At 36.5% G+C, this 21,045-nt stretch overlaps 1 protein-coding gene across 1 annotated transcript in view; it reads left to right on the forward strand.

Annotated features, from left to right (window-relative positions):
* The window catches only part of LOC150081924 (ras-related protein Rab-38-like), a 154,313-nt gene that overhangs the window by 68,649 nt on the left and 64,619 nt on the right, over positions 1 to 21,045 (forward strand). The window contains exon 10 of the mRNA XM_090380367.1: positions 10,631 to 10,690. Coding sequence (XP_090236493.1) covers positions 10,631 to 10,690 — 60 coding nt within the window. The remainder of the gene's footprint in view (positions 1 to 10,630; positions 10,691 to 21,045) is intronic.

Here is a 21,045-nt window from a genome sequence, read left to right on the forward strand (position 1 = left end):
GACTGTTCTCTTTCGTGACCAGAGCGCCCTTGACTTCTTTCTGGAGAAGCAATTAAAGTAAAAACTCTTTGATCCCTTTTGCAAAATCGGGATACATTTGCATATCTCCAGTAGTAGTAGTAGTGGCATGTGATGCAAGAAAGCAAGTGTATGAGCTTATACAGCATCAGCCAAAAAACACACACCAAAAACACACCATTCCCTCCAAATGCCTATCCAGTTCCTCCTTAAATTTATTTAACCTATCACCTTCCACAACGACAGATGGAAGTTTGTTCCAGCAATTAACCACCCGCTGGCTAAAGGCAAATTTCCGCACATCTATTCTACATGTCTTTTCTTAATTTGAATTTATGCCCCCTTAAGTTCGTAATCTGAACAAGTGGAAGGATCCCATCAGAATTCAGCGTGCTCAACCCATTCAAGGGGAAGTCCACAAAGACTTCCCCTGAATCCAAAGATGTTGTCATAATTATGGAAATTGATTTGTTAGCCTCATTAACTGCCTTCCAACTGGATAGGTCCCATCCCCCAGGTTCTTTTTTAAATTCAACAGTTTCTCTTCCATTTTTCTCTCAGTTATTGCAAAATCATTTGGCTCCTATTAGAGTTTGATAAACTTCTGACATTTCCCTCCCTAAAGAACTTCTCGTGCATGAACAGGACATCTAGCCAAGGAGAATGTCTTTGCTAGGTACAGTGTGTGAAGAAATTAAGTGCCAAGTCAGCATTCTGATGGGCATCTGAGAGTTTGAAAAGTAGGGTAGATGCCCTTGAATAAATTAAAATGGAGGTTCATCACGCTCTCAGCTGCCCAACTCAATACCAGACCTCACTCTTGTGCGTCAGGCAACGCAACAGCATTCTTCAAGGCAGAATGTGCTGGACCCACAGGAGCTAGTTATTATTGGTGACTATTGTCAGGGAAACAGGAAATATATTGTGCAAAAAGGATAAGTGGAATAGGTCCAGGGTATGTCTGCCATGGGTAAAAGTTGATGATATTGTAAAATAGATATTTTTTAAGGGCATAAAAGGTGATATTGTTGTACACTTTGGCACTAATGACATGCAATTCTGCCCAGACATAATAGGAGGGAGTATGTTAGAATCTTTTCAATCAATTCAGCCCTGGAGAGACTGTGCAAGGCTCATAGGTTATAATTTTTCTCAGCATAGTCTGTTCTTGTTAACCGGAGAGACTGCTTCTACACGAATGGGATACACTTAAATAGAAAGCGTGCAAGAATATTTGCTGATGCTATCAAGACAGTGTTAGGTGGATCTGAAAACTGCTAGCTTGTGGGGGGTGATTCGTAGACGTAACAGATTAACAGTAGCCACAGGCAGAGGTGAAAGTGATTCTAGCACTGCTTCTATTGGAATGAGCTGAAGCAGCCTGAAAACCAAGGTGCTGGGGATTTCAAGAACTGCTGGGCGTCATCGCGAAACAAGTAGCTACATGGGCTGTGTTAGGGTAACCAAGAGTAAGGGTGCATACACATAGAATGCAAGTAGCTGTTTATTGGAAACCAGCAACATGCAGCTGGGGCTTCTCTGTATGCAATAGGGTAAAGTTTTTCACTGAAAAACTGCTTTCTATGTGTTCATAGCCAGTGAGAAGCTTAAGCTGCATGTTGCTACTGGTTTCTGGTAAGCAACTACCTGCATTCTGTGTGCTGGCACCCTAAGAATAGGTGCAGGTATACTTCCATGTACACGAATGCTAGGATTATAACAAATAAATTTGATGAATTTGAAGTGCTGTCAAGACATCAAAGGCAGATATTGTTGGGATATCAGAGACGTGATGTCACAGATATAAGGAATGAAGAATTGGAATTTGGGGAGTAAAATGTGTACAGAAAGGATAGGGAGGAGAGGTTAAACTCTTAGTTCAAGAAATACATAAAATCTAAGGCAGTGCAATTTCCAGTGACAAAGCACTGGAAATGCAAAAATTAGAGTAGGAGTTTGTTATAGGCCTTATTATTATTAATATTAGCATATGGTGTAAGGAAGCCTGAGGCTTATGCTGACTGATGAGTACAGTGAACAACTACAGAGAAACAGAGTGGGCCAATAAATCAGGATGTCTTATGGGTGATTTTAACTTCCCAGATATTGACTGGAACTTGTGGATTGATTACTCGCACACTAGCAAGACTTGTGGATTTATTGGATGATTGTTTTCTACAGCAGCATGTTCGAGGGGCAACCAGAGGGAGTAATACTTGTGATACGATTATCAGCGGTGATTATTCATGCATTAAGAATCTGCAGATAAAGGAACCACTAGGTGGCAGTGATCAGTGTACTGATGTGGGGTTTACTTAAGGATGTAACTACCATTGGGGATTATGGGGTTTTTTTTTGTTTTTTTTTTTTTGCTTTCGTAAAGATGACCGGGGTTGGGCAGAAGGGGCATATGCCCCCCAACCAAAAATTTGAAATTAAAGAAAAATAAGGCAGGAGATGTTCTAAAAAAAAAAAAAAAAAGCCTGGTTGGCAGGCCCTCAGGTTACCCCAGTAACCCCAGATTAACATACCAACTGTGCAGTAGTACACTCAGGGTAGTGGAGAATGAAAGGGACCTGGGGTAATTGTGCAGTCAGATATGTAGTTTTCTGAGCAGTACAGACAGGCTGCAAGAGTAGCTCATGGCGTCTTGTTGATGATATACACCAATTTTGCTAGAAGGCCAAGGTGTGGCCCAATGGTTGGGCCACACCTTGAGTACTGGATATAGGTCTGGAGGCCTCATTTAAAAAAGGACGTAGACCTGCTGGAACGAGCACTGAGAATGGCAACAAGATTGCCGAGTGGAACAAAAGGATGTTCTTACCAAGAAAGGCTCAGATTCTGCAAATTGCAGCATCTGGAGACTAGGCACCTGCTAAGTGATTTGATTGAGGTGTTTAAGGCTGTGAATGGTTTGAGCAAGCTCAGTGCTGGTGGGATTCTTCCTCTTGCTCAGATTACGTACTTGAGGGGATATATATTAAAACTGAGGAAAGACAGTTGTAGAATAGATGTGCAGAAATTTGCCTTTAGCTAGTGGGCAGTTGATTGCTGGAACAAACTTCCATCTGTCATTTGGATTGTTGTTGTTATTTGGTTTTTAGGAGCATTAGCAACTAAGGCCATATTGCTCCACTGCGGTGATCATTCCCTGACCTTGCCGCATCCTCCGTATTCGGTGGTGACGGGCTCGAACCCCAGTCTAATCAAGAAGCGTGTGCTACGCACTGCTGCTCCTTCCCACCTGGATACGGAGACGCCCTATCATTTGGAAGTTGACAGTTTAAATAAATTCAAGCCAGAACTGGACAAACTTTAGGATTGAATGGAGTGTTTTTTTTTTTTTTTTTTTGTTATTTGTTTTTGCTGATGCTGTATAAGCTTGCTTCCTTGTATTTATATGCCACTACTAATGTTAATATTTACAGTTGACTGAAAGAAAAGCAATAATCAAATGACATGATAGCTACTCCATACATCAGCCATAATGCCAGTAATAACTAACAGTGTGGCATATTATGCTGGCATGGATGGGTTGAATAACAAATATCTATAGGCCTGGTGCTGTGCACAAATAATGAACATATTCTGGAAGGGTTTACTCCCCAAGTAAGTGGCATATGGCAACCTCTTTGCTGGAGGTCAGAGTCATATAGCCATTCATCTGCAGTCCTTGCAGATGAATATCTGTTTGCGTGACTCTGAACTCTGTATACACACATGCTCAGACTATGACATACACAGCATTATTACAAATGCCACAGGCATCACAGTTGGTAGTGGTACAAGACTAGGAAACAAGGTAATCTAGGTGAATCTATACTGAATGAATGTAGGTGTACACATGTTCTGGATTCATCAGTGAACAGTTGAACAGTATTTCCTAATCCTTCTCAATTGTGACATATAGGTTCCATTGTTTGGCAACAGTGATACCGTTGTATCATTACCTTATGTCCCTCTCCAACTGACTGCAAAAGAATGCAAATTTTAACAAGACAATTGACCTGCTGGTGTGTGGCAAAAATGTTATAATTTTCAGAGTAAATGTGACCTAAATAATGTTAATCCCGTGTTAAAATAAAGGGCACAAATCTCACCAACCACCCTTAGATGACTGCAACTTCATTTGGGGTGTCTTATTCTTCATTCGATGAATAAGTATTATCATAATGCACCATTAAAAATAATTCTGCGTACAATCATATTTCAATAAATATGGGGGGGAAAGTAAATAAATATATTTTTAATGTTTCTTTCATTTTACGTTAAATGCATTTTACATTGGGTGAATGCTAATTAACCATCTAGCTTTCATATACAGGATGTCTCAAAAATATTGGTACAAACGTTTAGGGGAGGTAGGTAACATCTAGAGGAATGTGAATCACATAGGAATCCATAACCAGAAAGTAGTAGCAGAGGCACAAGAAGCAGAAATGACACAAAACAGTAATTAGTGGCAAACATTTATTTGACATAATATTAACAATGGAGTGCGAGATGGATGCATTTCAAGATGTTCGAAGGTTCCATCATGAGACGCGATGCATGCGTGACGCCGATGCAGCATGGATTGGCGGACACGGTCAAACACACCTGGAGTTTCTTTGACAGTAGCAGCAGCGCAGACGAGTCTCGCCAGGAGATCCATTTCCGTCTCCACAGGTAATTCATACACGATAGATTTGAGGTCCCCCACCACACACACAGAAAAAAAAAATCAAGGCTCGATAAATCAGGTGAGCGCAGGGGCCAGGCAACGGGTTCACCACAGCCAATCCACCAACGCCCAAAACGCCTGTTCAAATGGTCACAAACACACCTTCCATAATGGGCAGGTGCCCCATCATGTTGAAACCAAATGTTGCATGTCACATGTGCTAGAACATTGTCAAGTAACCCTGGTATAACTTGTTCAAGAAAGATCCAATATTTAGCGGAGTTCATGCAGAATGGTAACAGGTATGGGCCGACTAAGCAGTCACCGACCAAACCTGCCCACACATTTATTGCAAAGCGATGTTGTGCCGCGTGGGGGTGCACACCGTGTGGGTTGTCGTGAGCCCACACATGAGCATTGTGCTGATTGAATAAGTCTTCCCGAGTGAAATAAGCCTCATCCGTGAACAAAACATAGGCTGGAAAATTCAAGTCTTGAACACTTTCTTGGATAAAGAATTGTGCAAAAGCCACATGTGTAGGATGATCTTGGGGGAGCAGTAACTGAACCCTTCGGAGATGAAAGGGGTGTAAGGAATTGTCGTGCCAGACACGCTGTACACTGCAACCAGACACTCCTAAGGCAGAGGCAATGGCACGTGTGCTGGTAGTAGGATTATTCTGGACGGCATTCAACATACTTTCTTCCATGGCAGGAGTTCGCATCTAACGTGGTCTGCCCACACTAGTCCTGTTACCTCTAAATGACCCATAATCGCACAAACTTTTGATGCACACGTGCAAACAAATGGTGGTCTGGTACATGTCTGTCTGGGAAGCGTTCTCCATAAATTCGTTGCCCTCTTCTAATCCATACACTATGTGCATGTCTGCCAGCTCACAGTTCGTATATCGATGCATGCTCTTCGTGCAGCGACTACCGTGCCGTCTACCGACTTATGGTGACGTTTACGGTTATCGGTTCTTATGCGATTCACATTCCTTTAGATGTTACCTACCTCCCCTAAACATTTGTACCAATATTTTTGAGACACCCTCTATAAGACAACTTCTAAACTGTATATATCAAATAAACTGTTAGCTTGGGGGGGGGACACAGACTAATAGATTAACCAGAGCCACTGGTAGAGGTAAATATAATTCTTGCACTGTTTCTATTGAAAAATGTAGCAGTCTGGAAAGCAAGGTATTGGGGTCACCATGGAACAAATGAATGCATGGGCTGTTTAAAGGTAACAAAGAGTAAGAATATGTGCATATATACTTGCATGTACACTAATGCCAGGAGTATTGTAAATAAACTTGTTGAATTTGAAGTACTGATTAAGTCATCAAATGCAGACATTCCATGTATAGCAGAGATATGGTGTCACTCAGACATAAGTGATACTCAGTTTGAATGTGGGGGAGTACAATGTATACAGGAATGCCAGACAGGACCGGAGGGTTGGAGGGTTTATCCTCTTAGTTGAGAAACATAGTAAATCTAAGACACTGCATCCAGTAGACATGGGAAAACAGAATTGAGAGAGGAGAGTGTTATAGGCCTAATGACTGATGAGTATTACCAAATAGCTACACAGAGAAATAGTGGGTCAGTAAATAAGAATATCTTATAATGGAGGATTTTAATTTTCCAGATGTTGAGTAGAATTGTGAGCTGGTTGATCACTCGCACATTAGCAAGATTTCTTAGGTGACTGTTTTCCACAGCAGCATGTTGGGCAACAAGAGGAAGGCAATACCCTTGATTCTACATGCATTAAGAATCTGCAGGTAAAAGATCCACTGTGTAGCAGCAATTGCAGTGTACTAATGTGAAATTTAATTAAAGACATAACTACTTGTCACGGGTAAAGGGAAAGGATTTTGCTTTCATAAGGGTGACTACAGTGGTATCAGACAGTTTTTAAATTCTATGTATTGGGACCAACTGATGATATTAGCAACAGCAAATTATAAATGGAAAGTAATCATAGAAGCTACTAGCTTTTCATACCAACAAAGAAATACTGTTGGATGTCAGATGAACTATTGAGACAAGAGGCATAGAAGATGTATGGGATGCATATAAATTATCAAATGTAGGCTTCTGCGGTCTAGGCACCTGCAGAAGTATCTATAATCAAGTCACAAAGGTTTGGCAAGCTAAGGCAGAGTCTCTGACAAAGAAAAGCAGCAAAGACCTCTATGCTTATATTGCCAGTAGGAGGAAGGGATTGAATCACATTGGGCCACTTGATGTCAATTGGTGGGGGGGGGTTAAATGACATTGTGATAACTGAAAGGAAAGTGGAAGAGGAATTGTTGAAGCTGAATAAAAAATGGCATCTGGGGAGGATGAGAGCAAGCAAACATTTAGCCATAATTATGAGAGCATTCTCGGAATCAGGGAAGGTCTCTACGGACTGAAGATGTTTGAATGTAACTCCAATTCATAGAGGAGGATCAAAAGGTGACGTGAATAATTACAGACCTTAAGCTTAACATCTGTTTCAGGGAAAAGTAAGAGTCAATGGTTACAGAAGTAATGCAGGACTATCTGGACAAAAATGCAGTTATACTTCAAACACAGCATTTCCCTTAAACACAGATTTGTTAAGGGAAAATCTTGTTTGACCAACTTGATTAGTTACTACAATGTGGTCACAAAGGAACTGGATGCAAAAAATAATTTTGATATCATATACTTGGATTTCAGGAAGGCTTTTCATACTGTTGCAAATAAAAGACTGCTGCATAAACTGGAGCTATATAGCATTAAGAGCAAGTTATGCCTATGAATAAAGGAGTGGTTAAGTGGAAAAAGATAGTTGATTATCAATGGGCATTGCTCTTGGTGGAGTAATGTCAGTGGAGTCCCCCAGGGTTCAGTGCTCGGCCCATTGATGTCTTCAATATTTATTAATGAAGGTATATCAGGCTTAATGTCAAAGTTTGCAGATTATACAAAGGTTGGCAGGGTGAGCTACTGTATATGGGTAGCAGCAACCCCAGAGTAACTTATCAACTGTGTGGTACTACACTCAGTGTGGTGGGAAATGAAAAAAGACCTCGGGATATTTGTGCAGTCAGATATTAAATTCTCTGAGCAGTGCGGACACTGTAAGAACAGCTCATGGTGTTTTTTCAATAATATACAGAAACTCTGCTAGCAGGGATAAGGAGATGATTATCTCTTTGTACAAGGCTGCACCTTGAGTATTGCATACAGGTCTGGAGGCCTCCCTTTAGGAAGGATGTAGTTCTTCTGGAACGGATGCAGAGAAGGGCAACAAGATTGTTGGAGGGAACAAAAGGGTGTTCTTTCCCAGAAAGAGCTGCAGGTCTGCAAATTGCAGCTTCTAGAGTCTAGGCACCTGCAGGGTGATCTGATTGAGGTGTTTTAAGGCCTTGAATGGATTGAGTAAATTGAATGTAAATAGCATTCTTCCTCTTGCTGAGACTACAGTGGGGCATAAACTTAAGTTGAGGAAGGATGGTTGTAGGATAGATGTATGAAAGTTTGCCTTCAGCCAATGGGTGGTTGATTGTTGGAACAGGCCTCCATCTGTTGTGGAAGTGAATAGTTTGAACAAATTCAAGGAGGTACTAGGCAAATTCTTGGGAGAGTGTGGATGGGAGTAGTTTTTTTGTTGGGGTGATGCAAAATAAGCTTTTTCCTGCATCATTGCCACTACTATACAAAAACAGTAACCCCTATTGAATTTAATATCTATCTATTAGGAACACCTGTGGGGCATTCCTCCATATGATATTCACTTTTGATCTCCATCATTATTTTTTAATTGGAAGAGTTTGGCTGTAAAAAAAAAAAAAAAAAAAAAAAAAAATTCTTTATAGCACTGTGTACATAAAAAAAAAACCAGCACTATGGTGACAACATCGAATTTGTTTCCTAATTCCCTCTGGCTGTACTTAATTTTTTTAATGAAAAGGTGTTTCTAATGATATGTTTGATCTTATTATATAATAAATTATATTGACGGGTCTATGCCTTTGCACCATGTTTTGTTCGTAATGAACTGTCCAAGTCGATAATTGGCATCGTTTTAATTGTATCTCATATTGTTGGATACCTTCACAACGATTGGCCAAGGTATTGCACTGCTTTGAATAAGTAATGCTTCACCAGTGGAGAAGACTAACGTTACTTATTCTCAGTGGATACCACCACCACCACCACCCAGACGGAACTGCTTCGAAGATTGTTGGCTTACTCATTGATGGGTGGACAGGTACCCTATTGTTGCATTAGTGACAACCCAGTTGTGAAGTAAGAGTCCACAATATGAGCAATGCCTGATGGTGTGTAACAGTACAGGAATACCTCTCATAGTGCAGGTTTCGCTATAGCGTGGCGCGGTTTGCAAATTGAAAAAAAAAATTAACTGCGTTATGCACCAATACATTTTGTATGTATGTATTATAATGCCAGAACGTAGGCCAATGTATTATGGATTCAAGGCCATTCTGACTGTTGTCGAAACTCCCATTATATACAGACTCTGCTAGTATTCATACATTAGTAAACACTCTAAATTCCAAGTAGTGAGGTGGTTGAATGTGTGTAAGCTGTACAAATATTTTTCCTGTGTATTTTTATTAAAGATTATTTTTTAAAAATGTTACACCTTTATACACAAATATGAGTGGAAAGAAGAAATGTAATGGCACTGAGTGTTCTTTTAGATCCAAACATCGAACGAGGTATGAAAGTAAGGCAGGTGTTGCAAAATGACATTCGATGTTATAAAGAGATGTATGCAGATAAAAAGAAGGGAAAAAAAAAAAAAAAACTGTGCAAACTAAGCTAATCAGTTATTTTTCAAAATAAAAATACAGCACTTACTTCACTTATATTCTTTTGGTATGTACATACTGCAATAAAAATCATTTCTACTGTACTTACTAGTATTTTTCATTTTTATCATTTTAGTTTCTTTTTTTGCAAGAACTTTGTGTGCATCAATTTATAGTAAACCAACATATTTTTGCAACTCGACCCATATAATCAAATTGTCAGAACGCATTACATTAAAATACATACTAATAGTACCTCGATCGGCGCGGTATTTTTTTGGCACGAATTAAGCACGCCATGTGAGGTATTACTGTATAAACAGGGTGCCTGCCCATCCATTGACCCATTCAATAGTGAATCTTAAGTATAGTCCCAAACTTCATGCAAAATAATTGCCTTTGTTTATAATATAAGAATTTAAAGACAGAATTTTAAAGCTTCCTGTTTTAACCTATTTCTTGCCTTACCCCCTCCCCCTAAATTTGATGATGTAAAGACAACTATACACTTGCCAGAGGGGTAATGTTCACCTTGAATCAATGCACATCATGCTTGCAATTTATATGTAGTTTTAAAAAATATATACTAATAATAATAAAATTGCTGCTAGTTGAGACTCGTCCACTAGCAGCCATTCTTTTGGCATACATAACCTTTGGGCATCTGTTATGACTTTTGCACATGTTCAGCTTTTTCTCATGTTTCATTGTATTGATAAAGTTAACTGTTCTCCAGAATGAAGTCAGATCCAAAATAATGTCTCATTTATGACTATCTTGTTGCTACAAACTGATGGAAATAAATTATAGTAAAGTAGAAAGTGTCACTTACATATTGCTAACTGCATGGGGTGGGTGGGTGGGTGTGTGTGTGTTGAGAAACTACATTTATCTTGTTTTTCTGAAAATATATTTGTAAAAGAATAATATATACAGATATCTGCAAACATGGTGTAGCATTTCATCTAAGAAGGCAGGAGACCCCTGGTTTATATCAAACTTTAAATGTGGAAAAGCAGAGAAATCTGCACTTTTTTTTTTTACAGGAAACAGTTCAGCTGTTTCACATTATTATTATACCACATTATTATATTATAAATCACTGTATTTTAAATTGTTTCAGGTGAAGCCGTTGAATACCTTGTAGATAAAATTATAGACTTCAGGAAGGAACACGATGAAAGTACTTTTACAAATACTCATGAGACTGTACATTTAAACCAAAAGAAAAATTCCAAAAAAATCAAGTGCTGTGGATCATAGAAATACTTCATATACTGAAAAATAGTGAGGAAATTATATCTCTGCTACAAGACAAAACAAAAAAAGTTTGTTGATTATCTGAGAGAATGCCATCATTCACCTAAGATAGTATTAAAGCAACTAGCATAATGGATCGTTGTTGTTATTTAAGATCTTATGGAGATAATTGTTCATTGATCTTATTGTTACTATGAAGATTTTACTGATATTGCTAGTGCAGCTGGGCTGCTGTTGCTTATGGAATATTCTTAGAGGTGTACATTTTACAAAATTGTTGAGTATGAAATCATGAATTTAGAATATGCTATGTTGGTATGAATACTTTTTAAATCAGTTTTATGCCTTATACTGCCTTTGAATGACCCAATGAGTCAGTATTATAATAGTGACATTCTGATTAATTTACGTTATTTTAATTCTGTACAATGAGGTTGTGAATTTGTGATCAGTCTCCCATCTCTCTAATGCTACTTTTATTTTTTAAAATATTTTATCAGTAATAGTTAACTTTACCATGACTAAGCTAATTGTTGCTTTTTAATATTTTTAAATATATGGATTGTACAAAAGATGTATATTATTCAGTATGCTGGCATACTGTCAATATTTTATATGCACAAAATATATTTGTAAATGTTTATTCTACATGTTTGTGCTACTTTTGATGTATTTAATGAACTTTTTTTATTGATACAAATGACTGTGATCCCTTAAGTTTGTTGTCCTGTAAATATAATTTTTCAAACATCATATTTGACGTGTAATCCGAGCCATGTGATATTTTTGGTTACGATGAATTTTTTAAAATGAAATGTTGGAGTTCTTTTGTAGCTCCTATTCTCATGTTCATACTTTCATTAGATATGTCATGGTGCAGATGATTTTAATACACTGTAAAATCTCATCTACATAAGCTAAAAAAATAAGGGTGAAGTCTAAATTAGACTTCAGAAAAAAATGACATCTTTTTATGGATTTTCTGCTAATGTTTCACTTGTATTGCTTTTACTGATTAAGCTGTGTAATTTCAAATGCTTTTTTCCAGAAATATAATTTTAAAATTGGACTGTGGGCACATGGAATTAAAAGTACTCATGATTATTAATAAAGTATCCTGTGTAATGATAGTCTTATCTAAAATGGTCTGAAATATTAATTTTAATTTGATTCTTAAGACTATTTTTTGGTACTAGGATTCCTTTTCTGAGTTTCATCTACATTGCCTTTGTTGCTTTTCTGTTGTTGGTTATCATATCTGGTTGATATGGCTTATGTGCATTTAGAGAAGCATTCTGCATTGCTGATAGCCATGAAAAGAATGTGTAATGAAGAAGTACATTTAAAGCATAAGTTATGCTTGATCAAACAGAATATTCATAAAAGTATGAAACTGCATTATTAATATAGTGCCTCTGCAGAGGCTTTCCAAAACTAGCCTATGGGTTTCATCTACAAATATATGTGAAAATTTTCAGAATACTGATTTTTCTGAAGTTTGAGGATCATCAGCAAGCACTAACAGTATATCTGGCATTTGACAAAACACTTATAATGCAAAACTAATTAAGCTAATTTTCATTCCTTCACCATAGCTGTACTAATAAAAGGATGCCATCTTTTATGCCAAAATAATAGCCTTAACTGTGAAGTTAAGTTTTGCAGAGGAAAAATCATAGGCTTTATTTGAGGAATATGACTCTTGCTTTAGTACTTCCCCAATGTCTATTGAAAAAGCAGTTTGGTAACAATATGGGCTATTTCAGCAAATAAGGTTGGTTTCTATATATTACTGGCATCAGCTGATTTTCATAAAGTAGTTCACCATTTTTCTGTAGAACAGCATGAGTTAAGAGCAGAACTCAGGTTGGGGGGTGTATGACAGCATTCGCTTTACCTACCTTGTTTGAGTTTGCTCAGATCTTGCTGGTGATTGCTATCCTTTGAAGAAAACTAACTTCCTGCCTTTCATAGTGCTTTAAATAAATGCATACTATGTTTTACTATTACAAAAGCAAGGAAATTTCCTGCATCATGGTTAAATTCTTTGGGCACCAACAAGGAAACAATACAAATTCCCATTTTATGGATATCAATCTCCAGTCATTTTGCAGTAGCCCCTCCATCATTGAAGTTTGTCATTGTCAGATGAAATGGGTTGCCACAGTTGTGGTTTGTCCTTCATTGTCTCTATGGTAATGGTCCATCTCTGAAAGCCTTTCTTCCTTGTGATTCTCTCAAGGATTTCTTCTAATCTGGATTTTGAGGAACAATTGTTGGACCAAGTGTTGGGACAAATGTTGGAACATTTGTCCCAAACTTTTATAAGAATATCTCTTCCAGCATTACGTTTTTGCTAAACAGGCATGCTAGTATGACAAACACATACACACACATAGCATTACACTTGCAACTAATTTGCTGTAATTGTCAGTGGTACTCAGCCCATTCAGTATTGCCACTATCTATTGAATGATCTTTGTAATTATAGGTGTGGCCTTTATATTTGTTTCTCTATGATTATTTAGTCTTGTTTATGTTAATTTGAATGTAGGATCTTTGTTCCTAAGATACATCTGAATTTATATTTTGAAAGGATTGAGAACTACCTCACTAATCATTGGTGCTGTCACCTTAGTATCAGTTGTTTTTTTAAATGATATTTTATTGATGCTTCATTTGCTTTACATTATTAAAAAAAAACAGGCATTTTTTATTCCTTAATTTGAGTAACGTAAATATTGAAGCTACAAGTAAATTTCAATTGTGATGATTTCTAGTGCATTTCATATAAATAATAAGTCCATCTATTTATCTTTTGGAGTTTATTAAATCTGTGTGTGTGTTGGTCAGTGCAAGGAGAAATGAACCTCCTCATAGTTGACTAGTCATTAGAGATTTATTTTGCTCCATTTTACTTAATTATCTGTTGCCTTAATAGAATGTGACAGGGGAGGGAAAGGTTAAATTCAGCAGTCATTATTAATAGATAGTTTGTTACTATGGTATATGTTCCCTGTCACTGTTAACAGTTTTATTGTAATTAGTACAAAGGGTTGTGAATCAGTGCCTCTTCTGCTCAATAATTATTCTTTCTTCCTTGAAGGATTTTAGGTAGTCTTAGAGGTGTCTTCATTTTGCTTAATTTATCTTATCTTCTTCCTTATTATATTATGTGTGGATGGTCCAAAGTCAGTATTATATTATGTTGTCTTATTTACATATATACATTCGGGGTTGAACTTGGGTAGATCTGTCTGTGTATTTCTAGTTGCATTTTTGCAGGACAGAGAGGCACAGGGTGTGGTGCATAGTTATGAGGGGGGGGGAATGGATGAGTGCTTTGTACTTTTGCAAAGTTTGTGATCTTTCCCATGACTAGAGGGAAAAAGTAGTAGAAATTTATTTTGCCTCTGTTTGTTCTTGTAAATTTTTTTTTCCCTTCACTTCATTTTTATTTATATTTTGTATTATAATTTCAAGACTTTATTTTTGTGTAATAATGTGGTAGGACAGGGGATTGGTTTATAACTATGGCCAAAAAAGGTCAAATGACATTTTGCCATTGTGAATAAACCACTGAAGAACTATCTCCTCAAAATATGTTGACTGGAAAGCTCAAAAATAGTGTATTGTGGGAGATTGCAGTTGAAAGAATAGAGACTTGTGCGATGAGGAAGAATGTGATAATAGCAGATAAAAATATTGTAGGATTAAACGTAATAATTGATCCCTTAATGTAACTGAGCACAATAATTTAATACATTACATTTATTCTTTGTAAAATTCTGCTTATGGATGTGTATTTGAACAATTTATCCTTGAGGTAATTGAAGATATAACATATCTTTAATTGTTTTTATCATCACTGAACTATTATTGATATTTTTATCATATAAGCTGGTTTACCTCTTTTTCCAAACCAAACCAGAGTATTTAGGGGTTGGTTGTCTTAGTTTGAATTAAATATTAGGTAAAATATTCAAACATGCACAGTGTCTTCATTTTATAAGAATGTGTGAGAAAATAAACATTTGCTTATTAAAGATTCAGTAATAATCTTCAGATGCACGTGAGTGGAGTATTTGCAAATGAGGCTAAAAGATGGCCAAATCAATTCAGAAGTTCTTATTTTACTATTATAGTGACCTGTATACCAGTTGAATATTTATAGTCATAGAATTTGTTGGAAAGAAAATTGTAAGCATCCATACAGAATGTAATAAAGCATGTTTTGGGAGAGGAGAGTTGTTTCCGGGTGCACTGGAAATATTAAACTTAAGACAACTTAATAATTTGCATGTTAAGCTTATTTTGTTGGTTAGCAAAGATGCGAAAGCCTAAAATATAACAGGTTGAATTATTGATAATATAGTAAAAACTGTTATCCATATAAACAAGTGAGACTCTGTACTGTTTAACCCAAGATTTTAATTTGTTGTTAGAGAGCATTTACAATTCTTTTGTTAATTCTGCATCGGACAGTGGTGTAGAAATCCATAAATCCTATCATGTCTGGGCAGAATTGCAGACACTTCCAGTTTCACTCTTAACTCAGCTTTTTCTCAACATTTCTCTGTACTTGTTAATTAAATCCTCAGATTTCCTGTGCTTCATATTATTGGTACCAGTGTATACAATAATATCATCTTTTGTGCCGTCAAAAGATTGTAGTTGCATATCATTAATACCTCTGGCAGAAGTATCCTGGTCCTTTTCGCACAATCTGTTTCCCTGACAATCAAGTCAATTATAATTACTGCCTGTGAGACCAAAAATCTCTGCTGCAGAGGACATTATGTTGTCTGGTGCTGTGATAAAGGCTCAAGCATTGGGAGGCCAAGTGCTTGATCGGTCCCACTCTTTTAATCCTTCGAGGACATCAACCCTGTTCTTCAAGCCCTCCCATTAGAACACTATGAATTTGCACTTTATCTCCTCATGTTCATTGCATAGAACACACAAAGGTATTCCCTATAGCTGCATCAGTCCTGCTAGAGGTAGTTACACAAAGAGAGAAAAAGTAACACTACATAAGCTCTCGGAAGTTCTCTCCCAAAAAGTATTCCCACTACTTTAAGCCTTTTGCTTTGTTACTCTAGCCTGACTTGATTTTAGTCAAAATTATTTAAAAATGACATTTGAAATTAAGAGATCAAAAAAGAAAAAATGCTACACTAATCCTGCTTATTTGATAGCAATATAAACTATGTTATTACGAGCTACGCTATTTTAGATTACAGTACATACTACATAATGAGGTTACATTATAAAAACATTTGTATTGCTATAAATTTACAGTTTATAAAAAAAACTTCTGATGCGGATTACACCACTACAAAACTACATTAAAAAAAAAAAACCTCCAAGTAGCACCTATATCAATACTGTAACAATGGTGGCAGGATCGGAACGTTCTTATGTCAATACCACACAATGGCAGCAGAAGTCAACTTTGGTTTTTTTAAGCAACTTCAAAGGAAAAGTAATGAACAAATTCACCAACTCAATCAAAGTGAGACAAATAATAACCACACTGCTAAATTATTTAAATAAAAATTTACAAAAGAATCTTTAAACAATAAAAAAAAAAAAGTTCCACCTAGCAGCTCCCAAAAAAAAAAAAAAATTCCCATTATGGCTTAATTGTGGTGTAATGAACAGTTAACCAAAAAGAGAATAATAGTTACACACACACAGAAAGGAAGTAGATATTGAAGTGTTTCATAATAACCTTCAAATTATTTAAAAACAACAGCTACATCTTTATTAACCAAAAGACTCCATAGAAGTTTCTCTCTCAAAAATAGCGTGAATGCAAAACCCAGGCCAAACTTCTGGCTCCTTTCTTCTTGAGACTAGATCTGAGGCCTAGAGAACTACAACTGCCTCAAAGCAAAAATCGTGTAAATAATTTTTCCCAGTTAGCCTCCAGACCAATAACATTTGCCAGACAACTTGTGATTAAAGTCTTTTAAATCTGTATTGACCATAGCTGCATACCTTCCTTAAACTGAATAAGTCATGTGAGAAGCCACAACATCAGCATATGAGGTAAAGCTTGTTGCTTCAAAAAATTGACTGTGATTTCTGCAAAGGGGGGGGGGGAAACAATGGTTTGACAGTGGACTACCTTGAGGAATCCCTATTGACATTTGATACAGGGTAGAAGTATTAAAATATAAGAAATGCAAATCACTGTTAGATAAAATTATTTGTAATATCTGAAGGACTGAACTTGAATTTTTATAATCAAAAGCCAAAGATTTAAAAAAAAAAAACATCCCCCTTCCACATTTGATATATTTTAGTCATGAAAGTGTGCAAACACAACAGCTGAATATTTAGCCAGCATATAATGAGTGGCCACTGCTCTTTCTCTCATATTCTGATGTGTTACACAGACTTGGGAAAGTTTTTAAATATCATATAGTCAATTGCAGTTAGATGAAAATCTTTCAACTCCATCAGATGGCTATACTTTGGAATTCCTGAAACCACTTTATAAGAACCAATTCTCAGGAACAAATGGCTCCATAGTTTCATTAATCTGTCATCAGTTGCAAAAAAAAATTAAATTTGTTTGTGCTTGTGGGAATTTGAAAAAAAATCAGCAAAAATAATTCAAAATTATTTGTTTTATTATGCCACCTTTATTTTCAGTTTTTTCTGAACCCAACTGTGAAAAACCCATGATTTATAATAAAAACATATTTTTAATTAATTTTTGAACTCGCTCCCTTTAAGGCCTGTAAGTGAGTGAAATGCAATGTAAATTTAAAAACCACATGCTTCAAGAAATGTGTGGAATTGGATTCTGTCAGTAACAGAAGCACTCTCCACACAAACAAAACATGAAGTGAAAGCATCAATGCTGATTCTGAACAATGCTTCAATGTTGCAAAGCCTGAGAGCATTACCAATTGGAAGGAAGCATGGGGCAGTAAAGCCAGCTTGCTATCAATAACTGTACATTACCGATGTTACTCAACACTGGCATACAATTAGGTTTAACTTAATTCATGAATTTTTCCTAACTACACAATAATTAAGAGATTTCTGGAATTTTCAGTGGAGAAATCAAATAACACATTTTCAAAAACAGCTATTAGTAGTTTCAGCTGTGCAGACAAAGTAGATGAAGCACGAATTGCTAAACTATTGCTGGGGTGGGAGGGTCTCATTGACCCCATGCACCTGACTCAGGGTTAAGTTTCACCAAAATATCTATAGAATAGAAATTTAGCATCTTTAACACAGGTCTGAAATCTGGTCACCCTCATACTGAACTGTTGATAGATAAGGAAATATTAAGCCTCTCTCAAGTACTGTATCAGTATTAAGAAACACAAATTACACTGCACTGTTAAAAGGCAATAATTTAATTATCTCATGATGATTTCAGAAATCCTTACATATTACTGAAACCAAATACACAAAGTAAGAATATGCCAGTTTATGATAAGAGAAAGAAATAAACCAGTATATAACTATAGCAACAAGGAATAAACATAAGGGTGTTGTGCAGAAGAAATGAATTCTAAAAATAATTTAGAATTGCCAATTAATACAAATATCACTATAAATTGAAATGAAAGTCAGCCACAACATAACCATTGGCAAAACAAAAATAAATAAATACCAACCATTGTGCTCAATCCCTTTGGAAGGCCACGTGGCCATTAGTTTGAGTCCCAAATGTCTGAATCTTAACTAAGAGCTTTCTCTCTCATACACACAGTGGTGTCCTGAAAATTTGCCAATAAATAACACAGTAAAAAAAAAAAAAAATGCACACAGTAATAGTGTTTGTCTTTCACTATTATTTTACTGCTTTTAACCCTGTTTATTATTGTTAATCAATATAATCTGGATTTTGTTTTAGTTTTATCTATTTTTTGAAAATTTTATAACCCTATGCATTCATTGGGTAGTATTACAATTATCGTGAGTGATTGAATGAGTCAATTTACATACATTAAATTGATTCAGCTCTTTCAAGTGTCAAACAGGCAACTGCATACATATCTGAAATCATCTTTGGACTACAAACTTAAAGGCAACATCATTTTGATGATTCCCTGATGTTGAAGGAAAGAGAATGAAAGCAGATCAAATTAAAACAGGGTGGGGTGGCAGGAAGAGAACAAAATTGGTAGCATATAGACTGTACAATAAGTTGGTCAGGGAGACAAATTCAAGCAGCAAAAATATATCAAATTTTGTTAAAGAAAACTATCCTAGTGCCACATGATCACAGTACAATTGACATGTCATAAGTGTAAGACATCACATATAGTATATTTCACACCAGTCTCAGCCTCCACGGTAGGATAGGGCCTGTATTTGTATCTTAAGAATGCATTTTATACACTTCTATTACTAATAGGGTAATTAAGAGATAACTGGGATGCATGATGTGCAGATGAATCCAAATACCATCCCTATGTAGGATAGTACTTGTATTTGCTGTCACAAAAAATGCGACATCTGTGACACTGGTATTTTAGCTACCATGAAGCAGTTTTAACAAAGTTCTGGTCTGAGTGTACTGAAGTGGAAAAGGAAGATGTTTGTTATTTGGTTTTTAGGAGGAGCATTGGCAACTAAGACCATATTGCTCCGGGAATATGCGGTGGGCATTCCCTGACCTTTCCGCATCCTCCGTATTTGGTGGTGACGGGCTCAAACTACGGTCTAATCAAGAAGTGTGTGCTATGCACTGCCGCTCCTTCCCACCTGGCTACGGAGGTGCCTGGAAGATGTAGTTACAGTACTGGTTTCTCACTATAAAGGTTTAGAAGTCCTATGCTAAAATAACTAAGTATCTCTCTCAGATTAAAAACAAATGTCAGTAAGCCTGTAATGACCAATCCTCATAACACAAAATAATTCCCAATAATTTCAAAATTAGTCTCTGACTAGGCTGACCATACGTCCCTTTTTCAATGGGACAGTGCTTTTTTTTTTTTGTTATGTCCCTGCCATCCCGTCGTTTTAGTAAAAATATAATTTCTGTCCCGTTTTTTAAAAAATGCTTAAGTATTGATGCAACGTAACCTGTAATCATGATTATATCATGGGATGGCTACCATCGTAAGTAGTCATTCGTGTAACCGCAGGTAGAGGCACATCAATCAAATGCCGAGAATTTCATCTGCTGGTGGTTACCCCCATGGCTGAAAGAGTGACAATTTCTGTCAAAACTTTGCAAAACTTTTGTTGCTTATTATACCGTGCATCACAATCAGAGTTTTTGTGCAAATGACGGCTTGTCCACATTGATAAAAAAAGATTTATCAACCAAAATTTTTAAAGCAATAATTACATAGGGACACAAAGAAGTTAACTTATAAGTTTGTGCTAGAGCATCATGCATATACATAGCCAATTACTAAGTAGTTACAGAAATATGGCATCATTTAAGTATATCTTATTGTGAATACCTTCACAACGAGTTACAATGATATTGCACTACCTCGAATAAATAACGCGTCACCAATGGAGAGACTACTGTTACTTATTCTCAGCAGATACCATTTCAGAGCTTACTGGCTCTTTGTTGGTGAATGGGTGGGTAGGGGTACCCTGGTGTTGCAATGATGACAACACAGTTGTAAGTATAATAGTTGCCCTAAACAAATTATGTAATTCTTAATTACTGTACACCATCGGGCATCTCTCATATTGTAGACTTATACTTCGCAACTACGTTGTCATTGTTGAAACACCAGGGTACCTGCCCACCCACTGATGAAGAGCCAATAAGCTCTGAAACAGTGCCATCTGGGTGGTGATATCCACTGAGAATAAGTCACAGTAGTCTTCTCCACTGGTGAAGCATTTCTTATTTGAGGTAGTGCATTCACAATATGAGATATACTTAAATGATGCCATTTCTGTAACTTCTTAGTAGTTGGCTATGTATAGACATGATGCTCTAGCACAAACTTATAAGCAATAATTACTAACATTTTATCACCATATACACTGGATGGAGTAATAATGGATTTGAATGAAACTGTTACCAATTGTTGTGCAGTACTTTTTGCCAAACTGTGGTGTTAAGGTTAAAATTATAGATTTTACTTCTTTACCTGGTGAAACATCGGAACTACAAAGTATTATGTTGAAGAAAATAGATAAATTCTCCTTACAAAACAAAATCATTCTTCTGTGTGCTGATAATACCAACACAAATTTTGGAGGTTGTAAAAAAGTTGGTAAAAATAATGTAATGTATGGATAAAAATTGAAAATGAGTTGGAGCGAGAGATT

Source organism: Mastigoproctus giganteus, chromosome 8 (genome assembly GCF_048544385.1).
Source record: "Mastigoproctus giganteus isolate SK-2022 chromosome 8, ASM4854438v1, whole genome shotgun sequence".
In the NCBI taxonomy this organism is placed as follows: domain Eukaryota; kingdom Metazoa; phylum Arthropoda; class Arachnida; order Uropygi; family Thelyphonidae; genus Mastigoproctus; species Mastigoproctus giganteus.